We start from the raw sequence: 18,619 nt of genomic DNA, 5'->3' as shown, positions 1-18,619 counted from the left end.
TGCTTGATAAAGATTGATACGATTTGATGTAAAACCATGTGATACAGCATATTTGACGCGCTTGTGGTGCGAAGTATAATGATATCACACAATGCACCGCAATTAGTGAAGACAAGCAACTCTCTGCTTGATTTACGAATATGACGAACTATTTTCCTCCATGTAAGCGGTACTGAAAGAGATCGGCAAAGGATTCCCGCTTCGGTTTATGTGCCTTACCCCTTTCGGACGTGCTGTCTTAAAAGGAAGTCATATAGTACGTTGATATACATAAAATGATATGATAGTAAAGGACGTAGCGTTGTATATGAGCATTTTGTTGTTTCATGGATAAAAAATCCGAGTTTTGATGTAATTTTGAGCCCGTTTACTAATACACATTGAAATAAGTTAAGAACTGAATCTGAGTATTGCAAATGACTGTCTATATAGTAAGTTTAAAAGTAACGCACTTCGCACAAAGCTAGAACTTGTATTTTATAAAATTTGCTTAATACCTTCTTCTGTGTGAGTGTGATATAATATGTTCTAAAAGTATGGTGTCTGATTTGATGATATTATATCATTTGATATACCGTGGCTATATAATAGTATAATATAATATAATTCATCGTTATTGTACAATAATATCACTGTATGCAAGTAATATAATACGATCTGACATGATGCTGTCTGATTTGAAGATTACACATTATTTGATACGACTTGGCTATTTTACGATGTGATATCATACAATAACGTCATGAATATGTTTTGTATGATATGCTTCAGATGCTGGCTGGTAGGAATAATGCCTGAAAATTCTACCGAAAAATCCGGCGGATGCCAGAAGGTTTCTAGACCTAGGGAGATTCTTGCAGGAATGATGATGGAAACTTGGTTACTGACGTACAGAGTTTACTTAACTTGTGGACGGAACACTTCTCTTCATTGCTAGCTAGCGAGGAAGAAAACGAACCCCATACCCCAATCGCGGATGATGGAAAAGCCGAGCCATTCGAAACTAAACGGGGCTTAAGACAAAGCAACTCCCTTTCGTGCGATTTCCTTAACATAATGCTGGAGAAGATGATTATAGCAGCGGAATTAAAAAGTGATGATATTATGGCCTTAAAAAACGCGTTGTGGGCTCTTTCTTTCTGGAATATATAAAGAACAAAAATAATTCGGTCTTTCGGTAAATGAGGACAAGATGAAGTACTTACTATCATCCACGAAATAGTTGGCCAATTCTCGCCTTGGCCGCGAAGACAATGTTGATGGTTATAAATTTAAGAGTGAAGGATTTCGTCTGTTTGGGAACCAGCATTCACAGCAAAAGCAATGCCAGCTTGGAAATCAAACGGAGAATAACACTTGCTAACAAGCGCTACTTTGGACTGAGTAGGCAATTGAGAAGCAAAGTTCTCTCTCGACGAACAAAATTTACGTTGTTCAATTCGCTCATCATACCTCCTATTCTGATGTATGACGTGTAATCATGGACGGTATCAAGAGAGGATGGGTGTACGAGAGAAAAGTTTTCTGGAATATTTATGGTCCTGTACGTGATGTTGACGGCGATTATCGAAGGCTGTATAATGATGATATGTTTGAGCCTTACGCAGAAATGACGATAATGCATCGAACATAAACCCAAAGGCTTCGCTGCCTAGGTCATATTATGCGAATGGGCGAAGACGTTTCGGCCAAGAAAGTATTTCGGTCGATAACGCAGTTTAGAAGCAGAGCAATGGTGAGACCCCCACCGAGTTGGGAGAAGCAGGTGGAAGGAAACTTGACCTCTCTTGGTACTCCCATTTGGCGTCAGCTATCGCGTGACTTGTTATGAAACGACCAAAATCGCCTCGGCGGTTAGGCGTCAATTTATAATGATGATGATGATTATTGTATGACTGATTATCACTTATTTCTATTGCTTATTTTGTTGACATGTATTTTTTTTTTCTTTTTTCATACTTAGGTTTATCCTGATGAGGATCATGCAATGCGAAAATCATTAAGTCACGTCTACAAAACAATGGAATGGTATTTTGATGAATGTTTCGGCCCCAATGACGATAACGATTGGGATCCGACGGGATTGTTTGTGTTCAAACAATAATTAATCATGCTCGATAGAAAAATTTATTTGTACAACAACAACTAGTAAAACTAGGAAGTATAGCATCTATTTTAAGAAGCCTGAACGCAAGCGAAAAAATAACATTAAATAAAAATAGAAGATAGCAAAATTGTACGGGTTGTCAAATTGTGTAGGTAAGGCAGAGCGGGGTAAGTGTTTGTATGTAGAAGAAAGCGAGAAAGTGACGCTATTTACTTAGTTTAGTTAAGGCAAAAACATGAAAAAAGGATTTTTTGCATTTTATAACAAAAACATATGTAAAATTAAGTTTTTTGTATTTAAAGCTAAAAAAAAAAAAAAATAGTATAGTAAATAAATGGATATGGGTCAAAAATTATAATGTGAAAAACCAACGGTTAAGTGAGTTATAGGCAAATAAATCATAAAATTTGTATTTTAAATAAGAGTAAAAATTAGTAACAAAATGTAAAACGAAATTGTTAGAGTGCAACTAAAGAAAAATGCAAGTAAAAGTGATTCATTTGTGCGACTGATTATTTAATTATGCATAAACAGATTAAATGAGCAAATTTTAAAGAACTTAACAAATTAATATTCATATATAAATAAATTAGACAATTAACTGGAGGAGTAATAAAATAAAAACATAAAATTAAATTTAAAAGAATTTAAAAGTAAAAAGGGAATGAACAAAAAAATATATGGGAAATAATAAATGAAAAAAAACTCATTTAAATAAGTGATTACATTGAGTTAACGTTTTATCATATGTGTGCTTATGTATGTGTAATATAAATAAATTTAATTATATTTATGTACTAATTTTTTATACTCGTTCGAAAGTGCATTCCCTAAGCATTCATGTAAATATAAGGCCGAAACAATATAAAAATTTACTCAGTATTATAAAAACGACAAAAGTGAAAATACCTGAAGAGTCATCCCATTTTTCAAGTAGATCTCGCAGATCTAAGAATGTCTGCACACAAGATTTTCGTCCTAGACCTACAAAATCGAGGAATACAAGCAAAAATGGGTTTTTTGTACTTTTGGGCTCTTGCAAGCCTATAACTCGATTTTTAGTTTCCCTGCAGATCGTATCAAGAAGAGGTTTAATCCTTCTAAACGAATATATATCAATTAGGAAAACATAACGCAACTCTGAAAAGTTCCCAATGAACACACTTTCTTCACTTTTTTTCGGATTTTGTGAACTTTGGTGCATTTTTTTTTTTTCAAATTTTGTTTTCATTAAAATTTGAATAACTCAGTCAGCTTTTAACATATATTAGAAAGTAAGTACTCATTAAATATATAATAAATTTCCAGTTTTGATGCAGTTCAGGGTTTATAGCCTTCATATAATTTAGTGCATACATATAGCACCAAATTTGACAAAACACGAAAAATAGTGAAAAAAATGTGTTCATTGGGAAAGTTTTCACAGTTGTGTTATGTTTTCTTAGTTCATATACATACATATCATTTGTCCTTCTAAATCTCTTCTTATACGATCCAGGGGGAAAATACATATCGTTTGTCCTTCTAAATCTCTTCTTATACGATCCAGAGAGAAACTGAAAGTCTGGTTATAGTCAACTAAATTAAAGGATCGCAAATATTCAAAAGTACAAAATCCCGGTTTTTCGGCCATAACTTACGATTTTGGGAGTGTCCAGAGAAAATCTTTTATGCAGTAATTCTTAGACATTTGAGATTTACTAGAAATATTGTATGATCTGCCAGGTATTTTTTAATGTCACACTGTGTTATTTATATTTTTAAATAGATGTATATATGTACGTTTGTTCAAAGTTAATATATTAATAGCTTTTTTATAGATTTGGTAGTTGTGTGCGTGTGTATATGAAATGTAATTTATATTGTAGCGAATTTTAAGGATTGTCGATTATTCTGCAATTCTGTTACCGTTCGAATCACTGAACTGTCGAATAAATAATTCAAAGATTGAGTACAGCAAAATGTTCTTTATTCACAACACTTCTATGGTAGTAGTACTTCAGAATTAAATTACTCGCATACTTCACTTATTGCGTGTTATAATGAAACTGATTGATTAGTCGTCAACTTGCGCTGTCTTTATACACTCAGTTGCCTCATTCGCCTATTTCTCCTAGGATCTAGACTTTTCACGAAAGACCTTCTCGAACAGTTGCTTATTTATTTCTCGTTTCTGTCTTCTATGTATTCACGTTTGTCTCCTTATTATATGCGTGTATATATGTTAGTAATAATTTCTGCGCTTTTAGCTGTTGTTTACATGTATAAGTAATAACGTCTGCGCTCTTATGCATATATGTGTAAATGGCTGAGTAATATGCGCTCTTTATTGCTGTGTACATGTATATGTGTATATTTTCTCTTTCTTCTTCGCTCTTAGCTATTGTTTATATATGTGTTATTGCTTACTTTGCTGTTATTATTGTAATTGTAAATAAATTGCATTTATTTACTAGCGGCATAGTGATTTATCGAAATTGCTAATATTCGCCACAATATAAAAAATGTAATATATTGTGTGTTTGTTTGTATGTGTTAATATTAATAAGTTCTTATTCACTTTTTCACTAATTTCAGTGTGATTATAAGGTTGTATATCGGGTGCAAGACAGGGCCGTTTCGATATTTTTTCCTGGATAATTTACGGACTATTTCGGTATTATTTCGAGTTTACGATTGGACCATTTCGTGGTTTTGCGGTATAGTTTCGGGACTATTTTGGTATTATTTTCCGAAATTTTTTGAATTCGTGCCAGGTTGGTTGGGGTCTGTGCTGCACGGACGGCGAAACCGGGCTCAATAGCGCTCTAGGTCCAATTTAGAAGCACTTTTTATTGAATTTTATTAGTTATAATGTATATCCAGTTACTGTGCAATTAGTTTGTTCCCACTCAAATCACTTGGATATTTCAATGAACCTCTTGATGTCATTTATGGAGTATTTTAATTCCTCTATTAGATTGGACAGCACGAAACGCCTAGTTACCTGATGCAAGTCTTTCGGTGATAATATTGACGATCTGGTTATCCACTTATTTATGAGGGCAAAGCTTTTTTTATTTAAAAAAAAGCGAGAGATGTGTTAAAACAATTAGCACAGTCCCTGACAATATTTTCTGCGTTGTACCCCCCGACGAATGTCACCCTCTTTACGGAGCATTTCACCATTGATACCGGACAAATCATTTGGATTTTTCGAGCTTTCGTCCTCAGTTCAAGACAAACCATAATTTTATCAAACAAAGTATTCAGGGCATTGTGTGGTGATTATCCAAATAAAGTCAGAAACTTGCTTTTGTAACATTCGCAGACATATATGTTTTAAAAATTAAATGCATCATGATTCATGTGGAAGTAGAGAAAAACTAATAACTTTTTTAAAAAACATAAAGTGACCTTGTTTTCAAGTATTCAAAGTTTAATACAACGTCAAAAATGAAAATATATTTATTTAAGAAAAATGTATAGGTCTCCAAAGAAATTGTTTCGAGTGTTTGTACAGGACACGTTAGAAGTTCAGTTTTTCTATTTTGTTTTTTATACTTTGTTTACAAAAAATTGTATGTTGTTGTTAACCTAAGCATTGTTAATATATGTAAATCCACTTCCATTCGCTTGTATTACTTGAAAATAAGGGAATTTGCGTGCAGTCTTAGTTGATTTCTAAAAACGAACATCCTGTTTGTACCCTGCTTATTTTGTCCTGCCTGCAAATCGGCTTGCCTACATTCAAAAATTGAAGTTCGCTTCCCATTTTTAATCTCACTCCCATTTACACCCCAACTCTCACTCCTGCTCTTACTACAAACTCTAACTCCCTTCCCCACCTCACTCCCACACTCGCTACCACACCCACTCCCACTCTTACTCCAACTCTCACTCCCATTCTCACTCCTAGTCCCACTCCACTAAAATGCAATTACTACTCTCACTTCAGCTACTACTCTCACTCTCACTTCCACTTCCACTACCCTCCTACTCATATATGGAATCTCTGGATATCTTTTTCAAGCAAGTGCGAAGATAAAGAGAATTTAATTTTCGTGGCACCGATTACTTTTCCAAACAATTTCTTTCTAAACTATGGTTGAAACTTAACGAAAAAACAACGAAAGACATCGATGCCGTTCAAGTTGGTTTTGAGTTTTTATACATATATACAGATGGTTTTTGATGAAACAGAAGTAACTAGCAAGACGAATTCAGTACCAGGTGGTGTTCCCAGCTCATAGCTTCTTCTAGATAATTTTCAAGTAACGTCTTGGCACAGCGAGATGTCAATTAATCGAAATCAATATTAATTTTATTTAGAATGTCAATTCTTCTGCAAAGCGAATTGGGTTGAATTCGCTTTGCCATTACCTTGTAAAAAATCGCCTTGGGTGGCTGGCTGTGTGTGTTTTTAATCAGTAATCAATTCTTTTCAACCAATTTATTTTTATAATTTTCTTCCAATTTTTTGTTTTTGTTTTTGTAATTCAAGTAATTATCGTGTCATTTTTTAGTTCTTCCTCTCTTGTACATATAGTAAAACATATTTTAAATAAAATGTTAAATCTTGTATCTCGTGACACGCTGTGTTATTAAAAAAAATCAGATATTCCTTACTATTTGAACGTTTCAATATTCTTATGATACATACACATATAATCGTAACAATAATACAAAAATTAAATAGTCCTAAGCTCACCACAAATACAAAAATAAGAGGGAGAATGCATACCGTTAGTAAAAAAAATTTAAGCATTGAAACAGAAATATGTATGATGCGTTCTAGCAAAAAAAACAACATTGCTTCCATTTTTAACATTAAACACACAAATAAAATAAATACATTTACATTACAAAGAAATCACAAAAACAAAAAAAAAAAACAAACAATAATAAAATATTTAAGTATAAAATTAATAATAATCTTAAAACAGCCGTGAAACGTATTTAGTATATTGATACATATACATACATATGTACATTAGGTTGGCCCTTATTTTCCAAAGTGTTTCGATTCATGCTCTCACCCCCAGGAACATTTAAGCAGCCCTAAAATTTGTAGTGCAATATTTTAGACCAATCAAAAAATATTTTGAGGTAGTGAAATCGTATAAAAGGCGAATTTTTACATTTCTTTGGTCCATCCCAATTTGGGCGAAATTCGCCCAAAATAAGTGTCGGAAATATTGAAGAAGATAATCTGGCAGCTTGTACAGCAAGTGTAGATGATCACGATTCTGATGGGCCTTTTAAAAAAATTGATGTGTTCCGTTGGAAAAAAGAGACATGGCATGTTCCAGATGTAAGTTTTACGGAATTTATTCCAAAAAAATGCCTAAAACACCTGTAGAATATTTTTTGGAGTATTTCACTGATGACTTCGTTGAAAAAGTGGTTGATACAACGAACCAGGTCTCGCTTTTGAACAATGGGAAATCAGTTAATTTAAAAAAAGAAGAGTTTTATAAATTTTTAGCGCTCGAAATTATGATTGGTACAATTAGCTACCCTCGATTACAGATGTATTGGTCAAAAACTACGGAGATTCCCTGCTTTCGTGAAAGTATATCAAGAGTAAGATTTCATTCTCTCCGTCACAAACTCAAATTTTGTCTTGATCAGACTTCAGATGATAAATTGCACAGAATTCGCCCGCTATTAGAAGTGTTCTATAAAAAATTTTATGCGATTCCTAAAGATGAAAATATTTGCGTTGATGATGGTTCCTTTCAAAGGAAACTATGCTTCGACAATATATGCCAAAAAACCCATAAAATGGGGAATAAAAATTGTTTGTCTTTGTAGCTCAAAGGGTGTGATCTATGATTTGGAGATTCCTGTTATCAATAACAATAACACTAGACTTGACTTTGCTTTCATGCATTTAAAATTACAAAAAATTGGTCAAATTATAAAATAGTTATAAAATAGATGAATGGCAAGATTTCAATGAGGCACACAAGTTTAAACTTTTTATTTGCATCTCACTGAAGTTTACTTGAACAACGTGCAAGTTTCAAAACGCTATCGACTTCTGTTTAATTTTGAGAATTTTTTTCGTAAAGGGTATTGCTAGGATAAAGAAATATGAACACCTGACATGTTTAAAATTCGTCTTTTTTCAGAACTTCAAATTCCTTTCGCCATCTCTATATCTTCATAGATTTGCATAAGACTTTGTATATATTTGCTTTTTCGCTATACGCATTTTTCTAAGGGGTGCGATCGAAAGTCCAAACACTTTTTTCTCCATACAACGAAGGGCCACTCTAATGTACATATGTCTAATATACATACACACATGTATATTTAGGAAAACAAATCTACGTATAAGACCTAGTAAAAGCTTTAAGTGTGTATTTGTGTGATGCCACAAAATATTCTAATTGAAACAAATTTAATAAATTTGCGATAAATAAAAGTTATTGTGTGACACATTAAGCAAAAAATGTTAATTTACTACTTAACACACAAAAATCACCTAATAACTAAACTTTTGTGTATTATTATTATTATAAAAATTTCAAAAAATTTTTATGAAAGAGTTATTTATTTTTATTTTCAAATAAATAACCATAAATAAATTTTCTCTTCAATCACCAATAGCACTAAAAGAATTTATAATATCAATAATTGTTTTGCCATAGCAGCTTAATTATTGAATCATGCAAATTTAAAACAAATAAAAATATTTATGAATAATAATAAAAGTGTTTAATTGCCATATACGGCAATTAACAAAAGTTCGTCGAATTTTGCAAACCACATATTTGGACACAAATGCATTTCAATGAAAACCAAAGCCCTAGTATATAAACAGAAAACATTCTAAACAGGCATCATAAACGAACTATCAAACATCGTGTTGGACGTGACTTTCTAACCCTTCAAAATAATATACATAGGTAAAAAACGAACAAACCAAAGGTAGCTGATGCTAGCTCAAAACAAAATCAGCCCCGACAAATGATAATCACTGACTTCTACCTGCAAACGAATTGCACCAGTCATAAACATAAAGCCCATTTAACGAGCGGCATTTCACGAAATGCACTTCAACGAGCAGCTCAGTATATGATAGACTATAAACCAGTGGTCGGAAAAATGAAAATATATATGTATTAGTGAGAGCGAGAGCATGTAGAAAACTGAAAGTGGAATAGCAGTATGAAGATGGCGTATTGTTAAAAACAATTATGTATATCAAAGTTTTTTTTTTTTTTTATTTAATTTTTGATTCAGAAATAATTTGAAATTTTCCCAAGTCTCTTTGCTATTTTTACATGTAAACGCACATGAAAGTTAAAAAAAATTCTCAAGTCCCTTTCTTCATCAAGATGTACTCGCTTCGATGTATAACCAAAATTTTTACATTTAAATGCACCGGAAGCTCTGTTTGTCAAATCGACTAGGCACGGCAAATAGCGCAAAAATAGTGGCGATCCCTCGCTCAAAAACTATATTTTCTAAGATAATACAGATGCGGCAACCAAGCAATTACAAAATTAAAAAAAAATATTCTTCGAAATATTTCTCAAAGGAAGTTATTATACAGTCTACACACAGTGAGTCAAAGTTAATAGTCAATTTCGATGTTTTAGTGAAAACAGTTTAGTATTAGCCACATATATATGACTCTTGCTGACTTGTGAAAATCAAAATGAGTTTGACCGTGTGTTGACCCCATTAGAATTTGAGTGAGAGCAGGGTACGAATATGTGTTAAGCAAGTCTGGCTCAATTGAGCTATGGCGCGCCGACCACTGCTATGAATGCATACAATTAAACATGATCGCGACATAATGCTTTTGAACACTGAAGATACCGTAACTCCGGAAGTTCATTTATTTATTTGTAAAACATCCTTCATTAAATACAACTGCTTGTTACAATTTTTCGCAAAGATCGGGTTTAAATTTATATGTATTATTTTATTTTATTATATTTTAAAGGAACAAAGGATCGCCAGAGCCTCGGCTGTTAAAGAAACAGGATTCGCCACGTGTAGGTGAGGTTGGCAATTAGGTTGGAGAAGCTATATATAGCGCGCTGGCAACCCCTTGAAAGGGTTGCGCTACAAAACCCTTTGAACCAGTTTTGTATTTTAGTCACCTCTTATGACAGGCATACCTGCCGCGGATTTATTCTAAACCCCCTAACCCGCTGAGGGCTTAACACCTGTAAATAGTAATTTTTATTGAATGAATATTTATTTTTTTGTTTATCGGGGAAAACTGAAAAGGGTATAACATTTACGGGCTTATTGCCACGTCATCATCGTCGGGCAATTTAAAAAAAATGTATACCGGCATTATACTCTTTAACTCTTAAATATTAAGTAAAATAGAACACAGCTTTAAAAATATATATACCGGACAATAAGATGGCTTACGAACTTACAAGAGGGGGCACATCCGTTCCGCTTTCGTCGTCCTGGAAGGAATTGAGCATGTAGCTCGCTCCCTGTAAGCTTACTTTGAAATGGATTTTCCTTAGGGAAGCGGGTGTGTGGAGCAGCTTTGAATCCTGCTACCACACTAAGCTCGTGTGGCCTGAATGGGACGCAAGACGCACGAGAAATGCCCTATTTCTTGAAAGGGGTGACATATCTCTGTTGGTTGGACTTATAACCGGCCACATAGCAATCGGGAGGCATGCACAACTGCTGGTTGCCCCCTACAATGATTACTGCATGAGCTGCAAAGACGAAGAGGAGTTAGAAACAGTCAAGCATTTTCTGTGCGAGTATCCTGCGCTTTGGCACAAGTGGAAAAATCTCTGGAATCTCCCTTCTTTGATGATCTTTGTGATCTGGCTAAGTTGGAACCTAAGAAATTACTGACGTTTGCTGAATCGACCTGTTGGTTTGAGTAGGGGAGAGATCCACGTGGTATCACAACGGTAGCTTTATGGGTCTAAGTCATTAATCATTAACTGCTTTGTGGTTTTTCTTATATTTTTGATTTTAATCGGGTGTTCCAAAGAAACCGTGTTAGTTTGTTTGGTCTTTTTGGAAAAAAAAGCTTTAAAAAATTAATTTGCGAACTTTTGTTAGTTGCCACTGGTATAATTATAATTAATTATATTCTAAAGAAAAAGCAAAAATTAAGCAAATTAAAAACAAAATAACGAATTGATTTGGTTTCGAAGTTCAGTTCTGCCGTCCCTAATGCATAAACCGAATGCATACACCCTTAACCCATTCACGCCTGTGCGTATGCGACCCACAAGCATGTTATTGAAATCACTCGTTTACCTTAATTTAAATTAAATAAAAAATACTATTGATTTCAATTTAAAATATTTGATCTGTTATTTGAATAAGACATTAAAACTAAAAAAAAATTAATGGCGGCTTCTTTTCAAAAATTAGTGTCACCCTGTTACCTTTCCTCAGCTCTCTCAGAAGCTTGTGTGCTCATTCACGCTGAAAAAGCGTATCGATACTAATTCGGGCATTTTGCAGGGCACCATGTAACTCAATTCAAGAGTGAGGGTAACACCAGCTTTTCGGAATAAAAAACGCCATATGAAGTATTTTGGCAAATTACGAAAAATTGTTCAACAATTATAATACTCGTAAGATATTTGGAAATAAATGTGCTATAACTGTAAACACACCTTGGTATAAGGCAGGATATTTACTAGGTGTATGTACATAACTATGTGCTTGCAGAACTCGACATAGACATATATTAATTAAATAAATAAAATTTAAAAAATGATGTTATGCAAATTGTAATAAAAACGAAACTGAATGCCGAATGCGGAGGGGAATATCACCATATCTCGGCTGTCGTTTCGAAAGCGCCCTATTTCAAAAATTATATGAATAACGCCCTATCAAGAGACTTCGGTTGAAGAACGCCCTATCTCAGAACTTTTTTCATAAACACTCCGGCTAATGTCAAAACGAATTGAATTGGACTTAGCTAGGGCGCTTTTGAAACAAGTTTTGAAATAGGGCTTATCGAAACAGCAGCCGAGATAGGTAATATTCCACCGAGCAGTTGATATATAAAGAAACAACGCAACAAAACTTATAGTAACTAAACATTAAATAAATATTAAAACTGATATGTTATAAAAGACAACCCATAAATCGAATGTTATTATTATGTACGTTTGAACTTTGGAATTTTGAAAGAGCGAACAGGCGCAGAACGCAGTAAGTAAAATTGAAGTGAGGCCTAGAAAGCTCACTATTATTTTCCATCTAGCAGGTATGACGTGAATAAGCTAAATTATGGAGGCGAAAATATGGTGGGGTGACAAAGGATCAATGTCCACTTCAAGTGATTATAAGGTAAAATGGCTATACGGCCATTTTTCTTTATGTCCTTTTTAATTTGACTCAATGATCGTTTTGAAAATTCCGTTTGACCTTATGACTATTGACTTTCTCTAGTTTCTTCACCTCGCGCGACCAGGTACTATCGCCGACCAAGTCCACGGGGGTAACGTTCAATAACACTCCCACTTTCATGCGCATGCCACCGTAACTGTAGGAAAAGATGAGGAAACGTTGCTTACTAAATTGGTCTGCCGCTCATGTGCTACGCGTCACCAGTTTGGTCGACTGGTCTTAAAAACGCGTAATGGAATAGGTTGCAGGCCTGCCAAAATGCTGCACTTCGATCTGTCGCGGGATGTATTTCTATGACCCCTGCACACCGTCTACATAGAGTCGCAATCAGTATTAAAGAGCATAGCGAAATGCTGAACAGACTGTTTTTGCTTAATTGTTACAAACCTTTAAAGCGTATCAAAGAAATACTTATTTTAAACCCACCTCCCAGAGGGATATAAAGCACTATGATGAGATCCGACATCTGCGCGCTAATAAATCCGCTAGATAGTTGCATGTCATTCTGCTATAACCCGGGACCACAAGATCTTAATCTTGTAATTGACAACGGTAATCAGCGCAATTACATTTTTACAACATAACAATATCGCCTGAGTCATCCAACTCAAATTTCTCAACTCATTTGCAGTGCAAAACACTTTCGGTATTTCGATATTGGATACCTACAGACCTACTTAACGGTCAGCATATGTGAACTCAGATTACCCTTGTCCATTCACACCAATCATTGACTTAGTCATAAAAATTACATACCTTTTAGCTTTAAGTTTTAAATTGAATAAAATATAAAATAAAGTCAGTTTTTTTATTTGCTAGAAGCCAAAGCAACGTGTTTCTCTCCACAATCTTATATAGTTCATAATAGAAGTCAGGCACTCCCATACCACCCTCTATCGCACCACATTTGGGCTCAGGGCTTTAATAGCCGCCTGGTTATTTGGATAATTTTTGATCTCCTATCACTACTAGCACTGACAACCGTAGCGGTGTGCTGGTAGAATTTTGGCGTACCATCCTAAGATGTTCGTAGCTTGCATTTTTTAGTAAAACCTGGCCCATCCCATCCACCGCATTCTTAATGGCGGAAACTTTTTTTGGAGGATGCTTCAGCTATCGGGCAGTATAAACTTGCATCTTGCATCCAGTTCTTTACAGAAAACCCCTCCAATCTTATCGTCCAACTTCGACCCACCCGTCAACAAGTTAAACAGTTCACGACCTCTCTCCACTCCGCTTCCGAGGGAATGACTGATGCGAAGGCTACAAAGGTGACAGTTTTAAAAGCCGAAGTGAAGTTTCTAACAATGCCGGAATGCCCGATATGACAGAACTCGTGCCCGAAAGCTTGTATGGCTTCAAATAATTAATTGCCCACAAAATTTGGCTTGCTCGCAGGAAGATAACAGGCATTTTTGCAGAGTGAACAGTTACCAGCGCTGCAGGTAAATGTTCCTGCTCAACTGTAACATCATAAAAATGATTGTTTAACAGAAACTTCAAGGATTTATCGCTATTCATCGTCTAGGCACCATTCACAGGCACTTGGTACTCCAAAGCCGCAGCTTTACTAGAGAGAATTTTCGTTGTACCGCGGATTCCCTGCACGCTTCCATGTTCTTGCAGGTGCAATGCCAAGAATCCCGCTTGACTATTTTTATCCCAAACTCACCTTCTTAAGCTCCCAGTCCGAGGATAGTTTACTCCTCCTGGCTCAATTGAAGAGTCGTCTGCTGGAAATTTAACATTTCCAAGAGATTTCGGCTACCCAGGTGGCTTTCTCTTCCCTTCGTAAATCTTTATTGGGCAGGAATGTTGAAAGGCGCTTTTGAGGTGAAGTTTTCGACCAGAGCGTCTATCGTTATTTCGGACAAGTCCTGGTTGACTGCATGCGTCGCAAGCAATAGCTCCTTCAACTTCCAACAAAATATGTCCCAGTTAGTGCTTTTAAGGTTTTTAAAGGAAATTTTTTATTATCAGTCCCGGGCGAACCAACATCGAACTGTTAGAAAAAAGTGTTGTCTAAACGGGGTCCCCCGTCGGTATTGATTTGGCAAACACTTCGAGTGTATTTGTTATGAAAAACTTCTCTGTGAAAATATATCTGCCTTGCAGATACCGTTCGGGGTGGGCATAAAACACTTAGGTTCCGTCTCGCCAATTTGTAGGAAAAATTATAAGGAGCACGACACAAATTGAAAGAGAAGCTTCACCTCTAATCTCTTCGGAGGTTATCGCGCCAAGTATTTATTGCTTTTTTTTTTTTTTTGTAAGGATATTGTTTCAAGATATACTTCGCTAGGAGAAAACTAAATATAGTGGTGATCAGGAGTGATTGCATATCCCATTCTCTCAATAATATTAAAAACCAATACTTGATTAATATTTTCTAAAGATTTCTAGAAAGAAGCTTTGCCCATTTCAGGAAAAAAAACACTCAATCTTTTTATGGAAAGGAATACTTCACACAACACAAACTTATTTAATTCTAAAACCAAGCACGTCTTTTTTCCTGCTCAAGTTGTTTTTGTTCCTTTTCGTCACTATGCTTACTTTTTTGGCTGCTTTCTTTTTTGAAATGATTTATTGCTGTCCTAGTTAACTTTTTTGTCCCTTCACAAGTCGTTATTCCTTTCTGCAATGAAATCTTTATTCATCGACACCGATGCTTTTTATTTGCACACATGGTTTGAATGTCTTAAACGCTCACGCTTTTGCAAGGCTGACATTTATGTGCCCTTTGGGCGCGATATCAAAGAACGCACAAAAAGTAAGATAGCATACATACTTATGCAGGTGTGTTTGCGCAGCTTACAACAAAAACATAATTTACAAAACTAAGTCGGTGGATAAAGCGAAAAAAGCAAAAATACTTAAGTACATTTATTTGGAAAGCCTTCAAATGTTCTGCAGGCAAGAGCCAAAGTATTCAGCAAACATTCTAGTTCATTGACTATAATTTTGTGGAGTTATTCATACCTTTAAAGCAATTGGCCCCGACGGAACAGCTATACCGATGCTAAAACACCTTGGGCATAAGAATATCACGATTTCTACTTGTCGTTCTAGCCTTTCTCATTCCACAATAATGAAGAATGGCAAGGATAGTCCTGCTGCCAAAGCCTGGAAACCCAGCTAGCAATGGTGAGTCATATCTACTGATATTATTCCGTTCAGCTTAGATGCAAATATTCGGTTAGCGAGCCACTACCACCACGCTAAACGCCATTAAAACCGTGATAAATTGCTGACTGTATCACCAAAACTCCATCATAGGACGGTGCTCGTGGCACTTGACCTATCAACGCGCACTACTTCAAAACATAGAAGTTTCATCCCTTCTCTCTTGTCTAAAAAGATGAAATGAAAAAATATTTGAGGGAGAATTAAACAAAGGCTGGCGCAGGGTGGTATCCTATCCTCGATTCTATTTAATTTGTATATATCAAAGCTCCCTTCACCACCAGAACGAGCTGCCAACATTTCTTATGCCGGCGACTGTACAAAAGGGGCAACAGGATCTAGACGACTTCGTTTCCAAAATACATACCCTGCTTTCTGCTTTTTTTTTTTTGTACCCAGGGCGATGCCCCCAAGTTCACGGTCACTTTGTCTAAGATGTGCAAGGAACAGAAGTCGGGGACAATCACTTCAGGGTGCTATCAGCTGTCAATCACCCACAGATTAGTGCTCGACAGCACGTACGTTTAAGGCACATATTTCCGAAATTTTATCTCGAGCACACAGCCAAAAGAAAATCTCTGAGTAACTTACCGGCAGCACAACTTACAAAACAGTTGGTCGCCGGCTTGGTTGCCTGACTTAAAACCGGACACACTGGAAAAGAATACAGGCGTACCAAATTATTGCACTGAGAACTACAACGGGATGTGTTCTTATGACCTCTGAATACCACCTACATAGTTAGGCAAAAGATCTCAAATTAAAGGAGCATAGTGAAGTTCCGAACAGACAATTTTTGCAAACAACTGCTAAATCTAATGCCGCCTCCTAGATGGACAAGGAAACATCTTCGTAAGAATTTCGATGAGATACGGCACCTACGAACTCAGCCGGTTTATAAAGATAAACATAAGGAGGCCCTAAGCCTTATCCACACTGAGTACGTAAATAGCTTCGCTAGGTCGCATCCGGTAAACGCTGTTATCAATATGCTGTTGCATAAACTAACTGGTATGTCAATTGGTATGATATTGGTGTATATAGTAAGTGGTATGCAATCTGGTATGAAGCTGATACTGATACTGGCAATTAATATTTCGTAGGGCATCGCTGTGTTAAAAATAACAGTTGCTTATATGGAAAAGAACAGAACTTGAACTAGTTGGGATTTCTGGCAAACTAGTTTTCTTGTAATATACAACTAGTTGGTTTGACTAATTACATAGTAATGTAGCCTGCAAGTAGGCAACTAAAAAATTCACATCATCGCATTTGTGTGCATGCGTTTTTCCTACCAACAAATATGAAGGCTGCATACAAGTGCGTTTGTGTTACACAAACTAAGTACGCATATATTCATATATGTACTTAAGAAAGTATGTATAAATAAGCACACTTGAATGTGTGAAGGATGAAGAAAGATAATAAAAGCTTGTAAAACTGTTATTAAGTGCACGTGCAAGTGTCGACAATATATTTACAGAGCTTAGAAAAATATATCTGGGTTGTGAACGTTTCATAACAAACCGATAATCGTCGTTGCTAGCATGCTGTTAACAATTAGTAACGCTCCGATAAGAAATCAAAAACTTTTTGATAACAAATCGATGGCTTTTCGATAACACGCCGATAAAAAATTTATAATTTTTAAGCTTTCGGAAATATATTGATATCGTCTTGATAAAATATCGATAAGCAATAGATAACGTTTTGATTACACTACGATAACAAATCGATACCGTATTGATTTCATATCGATAATTTCACGTTGATGAATCCAAACCTTTTCGATAAAAAACGGGTAACTCGTCGATTAAAAATCAATAGTTTTCCCACAAAAAATCGATAACAAATCGATTATTTTACCACAAAAAACTTTTTGATAACATTTCGATACTTTTCTGAGAAATAATTGATAATTTTTGGATAGTAAATGGGTAAATAATTTATAGAAGATCGATAACTCGTTAAGATATAGATAAACTTTGTTATCGTAGAAAATTTTCCAATAAGAAATCGACAACTGGTATATACCTCGTCGATAACACACCTATAATCAACCAGTAACTCGTCGATATAAAATGGGTAACTTGGGAGTGTTACCCATCGATAACAAACTGTTAACACTTCGATAAAAAATTGATATCACACCGTCTGCTATTGGTTTCTGTTTTGGTTTTGCGCCTTATCTCCCTCTATCTGATTTTTGCCTTTCTTTCCATTCCTTTACTTAATTTTTCCTTCCTTTGGGAAATAATTTTTCAAAAATTATTGCGAATTTTAGAAGACGTACCTATAACTTGTGTTATGTTGTTAGACTAAAATTGATTGTACTATAAAACTGCGTACTCAAAAAAATTCGAAGAGCTTTAAACAAAAAAGTTCATATTTTCGTAAAATTTTCTAGATTTTTCCAATTTTTTCGAAAACGTTTTCGAGAGTGGTCACTACTATGAAAAATAGCTGCTCTAGCCCCGACTCGAAAACTTCCTTTTATTATCTTTACTAGACATCTGTTTTTGATATGTCAAAACTCCTTTTCTCAGAAAACTTTCTAATTACGCTCTATTTCTGAATTTGCTCAAAAACGCCCTATCTTAGAATTCATTTGAAGAACTCCCTATCTTAGAGGTTTTTCTAAAAATACGCCAGCTAATATCAAAACATGTTGAATTTAAACTATCTCTGGAGATAGAGCGCTCTACTACCGAGTCCTCAGATAGGGCGGTCTTCGAAACAGCAAGCTGAGATAGGGTGATATTCCACTGTGCTCTCGATTTGTAGCACACTTTCAGGCGGGCTTTCTTATATTAATTATGTAGTTGTTCATCAGAAGTAAGTCGATATAGTTTATTTATCTTAAATGTTGTATTTTATTACTTTACTTTAATTTTATTTAAAAAAGTGTATGACCTAAAGATTACACCTACAAATTGTCATAATGTTACAAACATGCCCAAAAGTATACTTCAT

The 18,619-nt window shown here is 35.1% G+C and overlaps 1 protein-coding gene across 7 annotated transcripts in view; it reads left to right on the top strand.

Moving 5' to 3' along the window:
- Window positions 1-12,185, top strand: part of LOC137250502 (inactive dipeptidyl peptidase 10) — a 768,065-nt gene extending 755,880 nt beyond the window's left edge. For all 7 annotated transcript variants that reach the window (XM_067783411.1, XM_067783412.1, XM_067783413.1 and 4 more), the window contains exon 13: window positions 1,964-12,185. In XM_067783411.1, the coding sequence (XP_067639512.1) occupies window positions 1,964-2,104 (141 nt within the window). In that variant the 3' untranslated portion in view covers window positions 2,105-12,185. The remainder of the gene's footprint in view (window positions 1-1,963) is intronic.
- Window positions 12,186-18,619: the final 6,434 nt, after the last annotated feature.

The sequence above is a fragment of the Eurosta solidaginis genome, chromosome 4, assembly GCF_040869045.1.
Source record: "Eurosta solidaginis isolate ZX-2024a chromosome 4, ASM4086904v1, whole genome shotgun sequence".
In the NCBI taxonomy this organism is placed as follows: domain Eukaryota; kingdom Metazoa; phylum Arthropoda; class Insecta; order Diptera; family Tephritidae; genus Eurosta; species Eurosta solidaginis.
The sequence above is the reverse complement of the archived record's forward strand: the minus strand, read 5'-3'. Positions and strand labels throughout refer to the sequence as shown.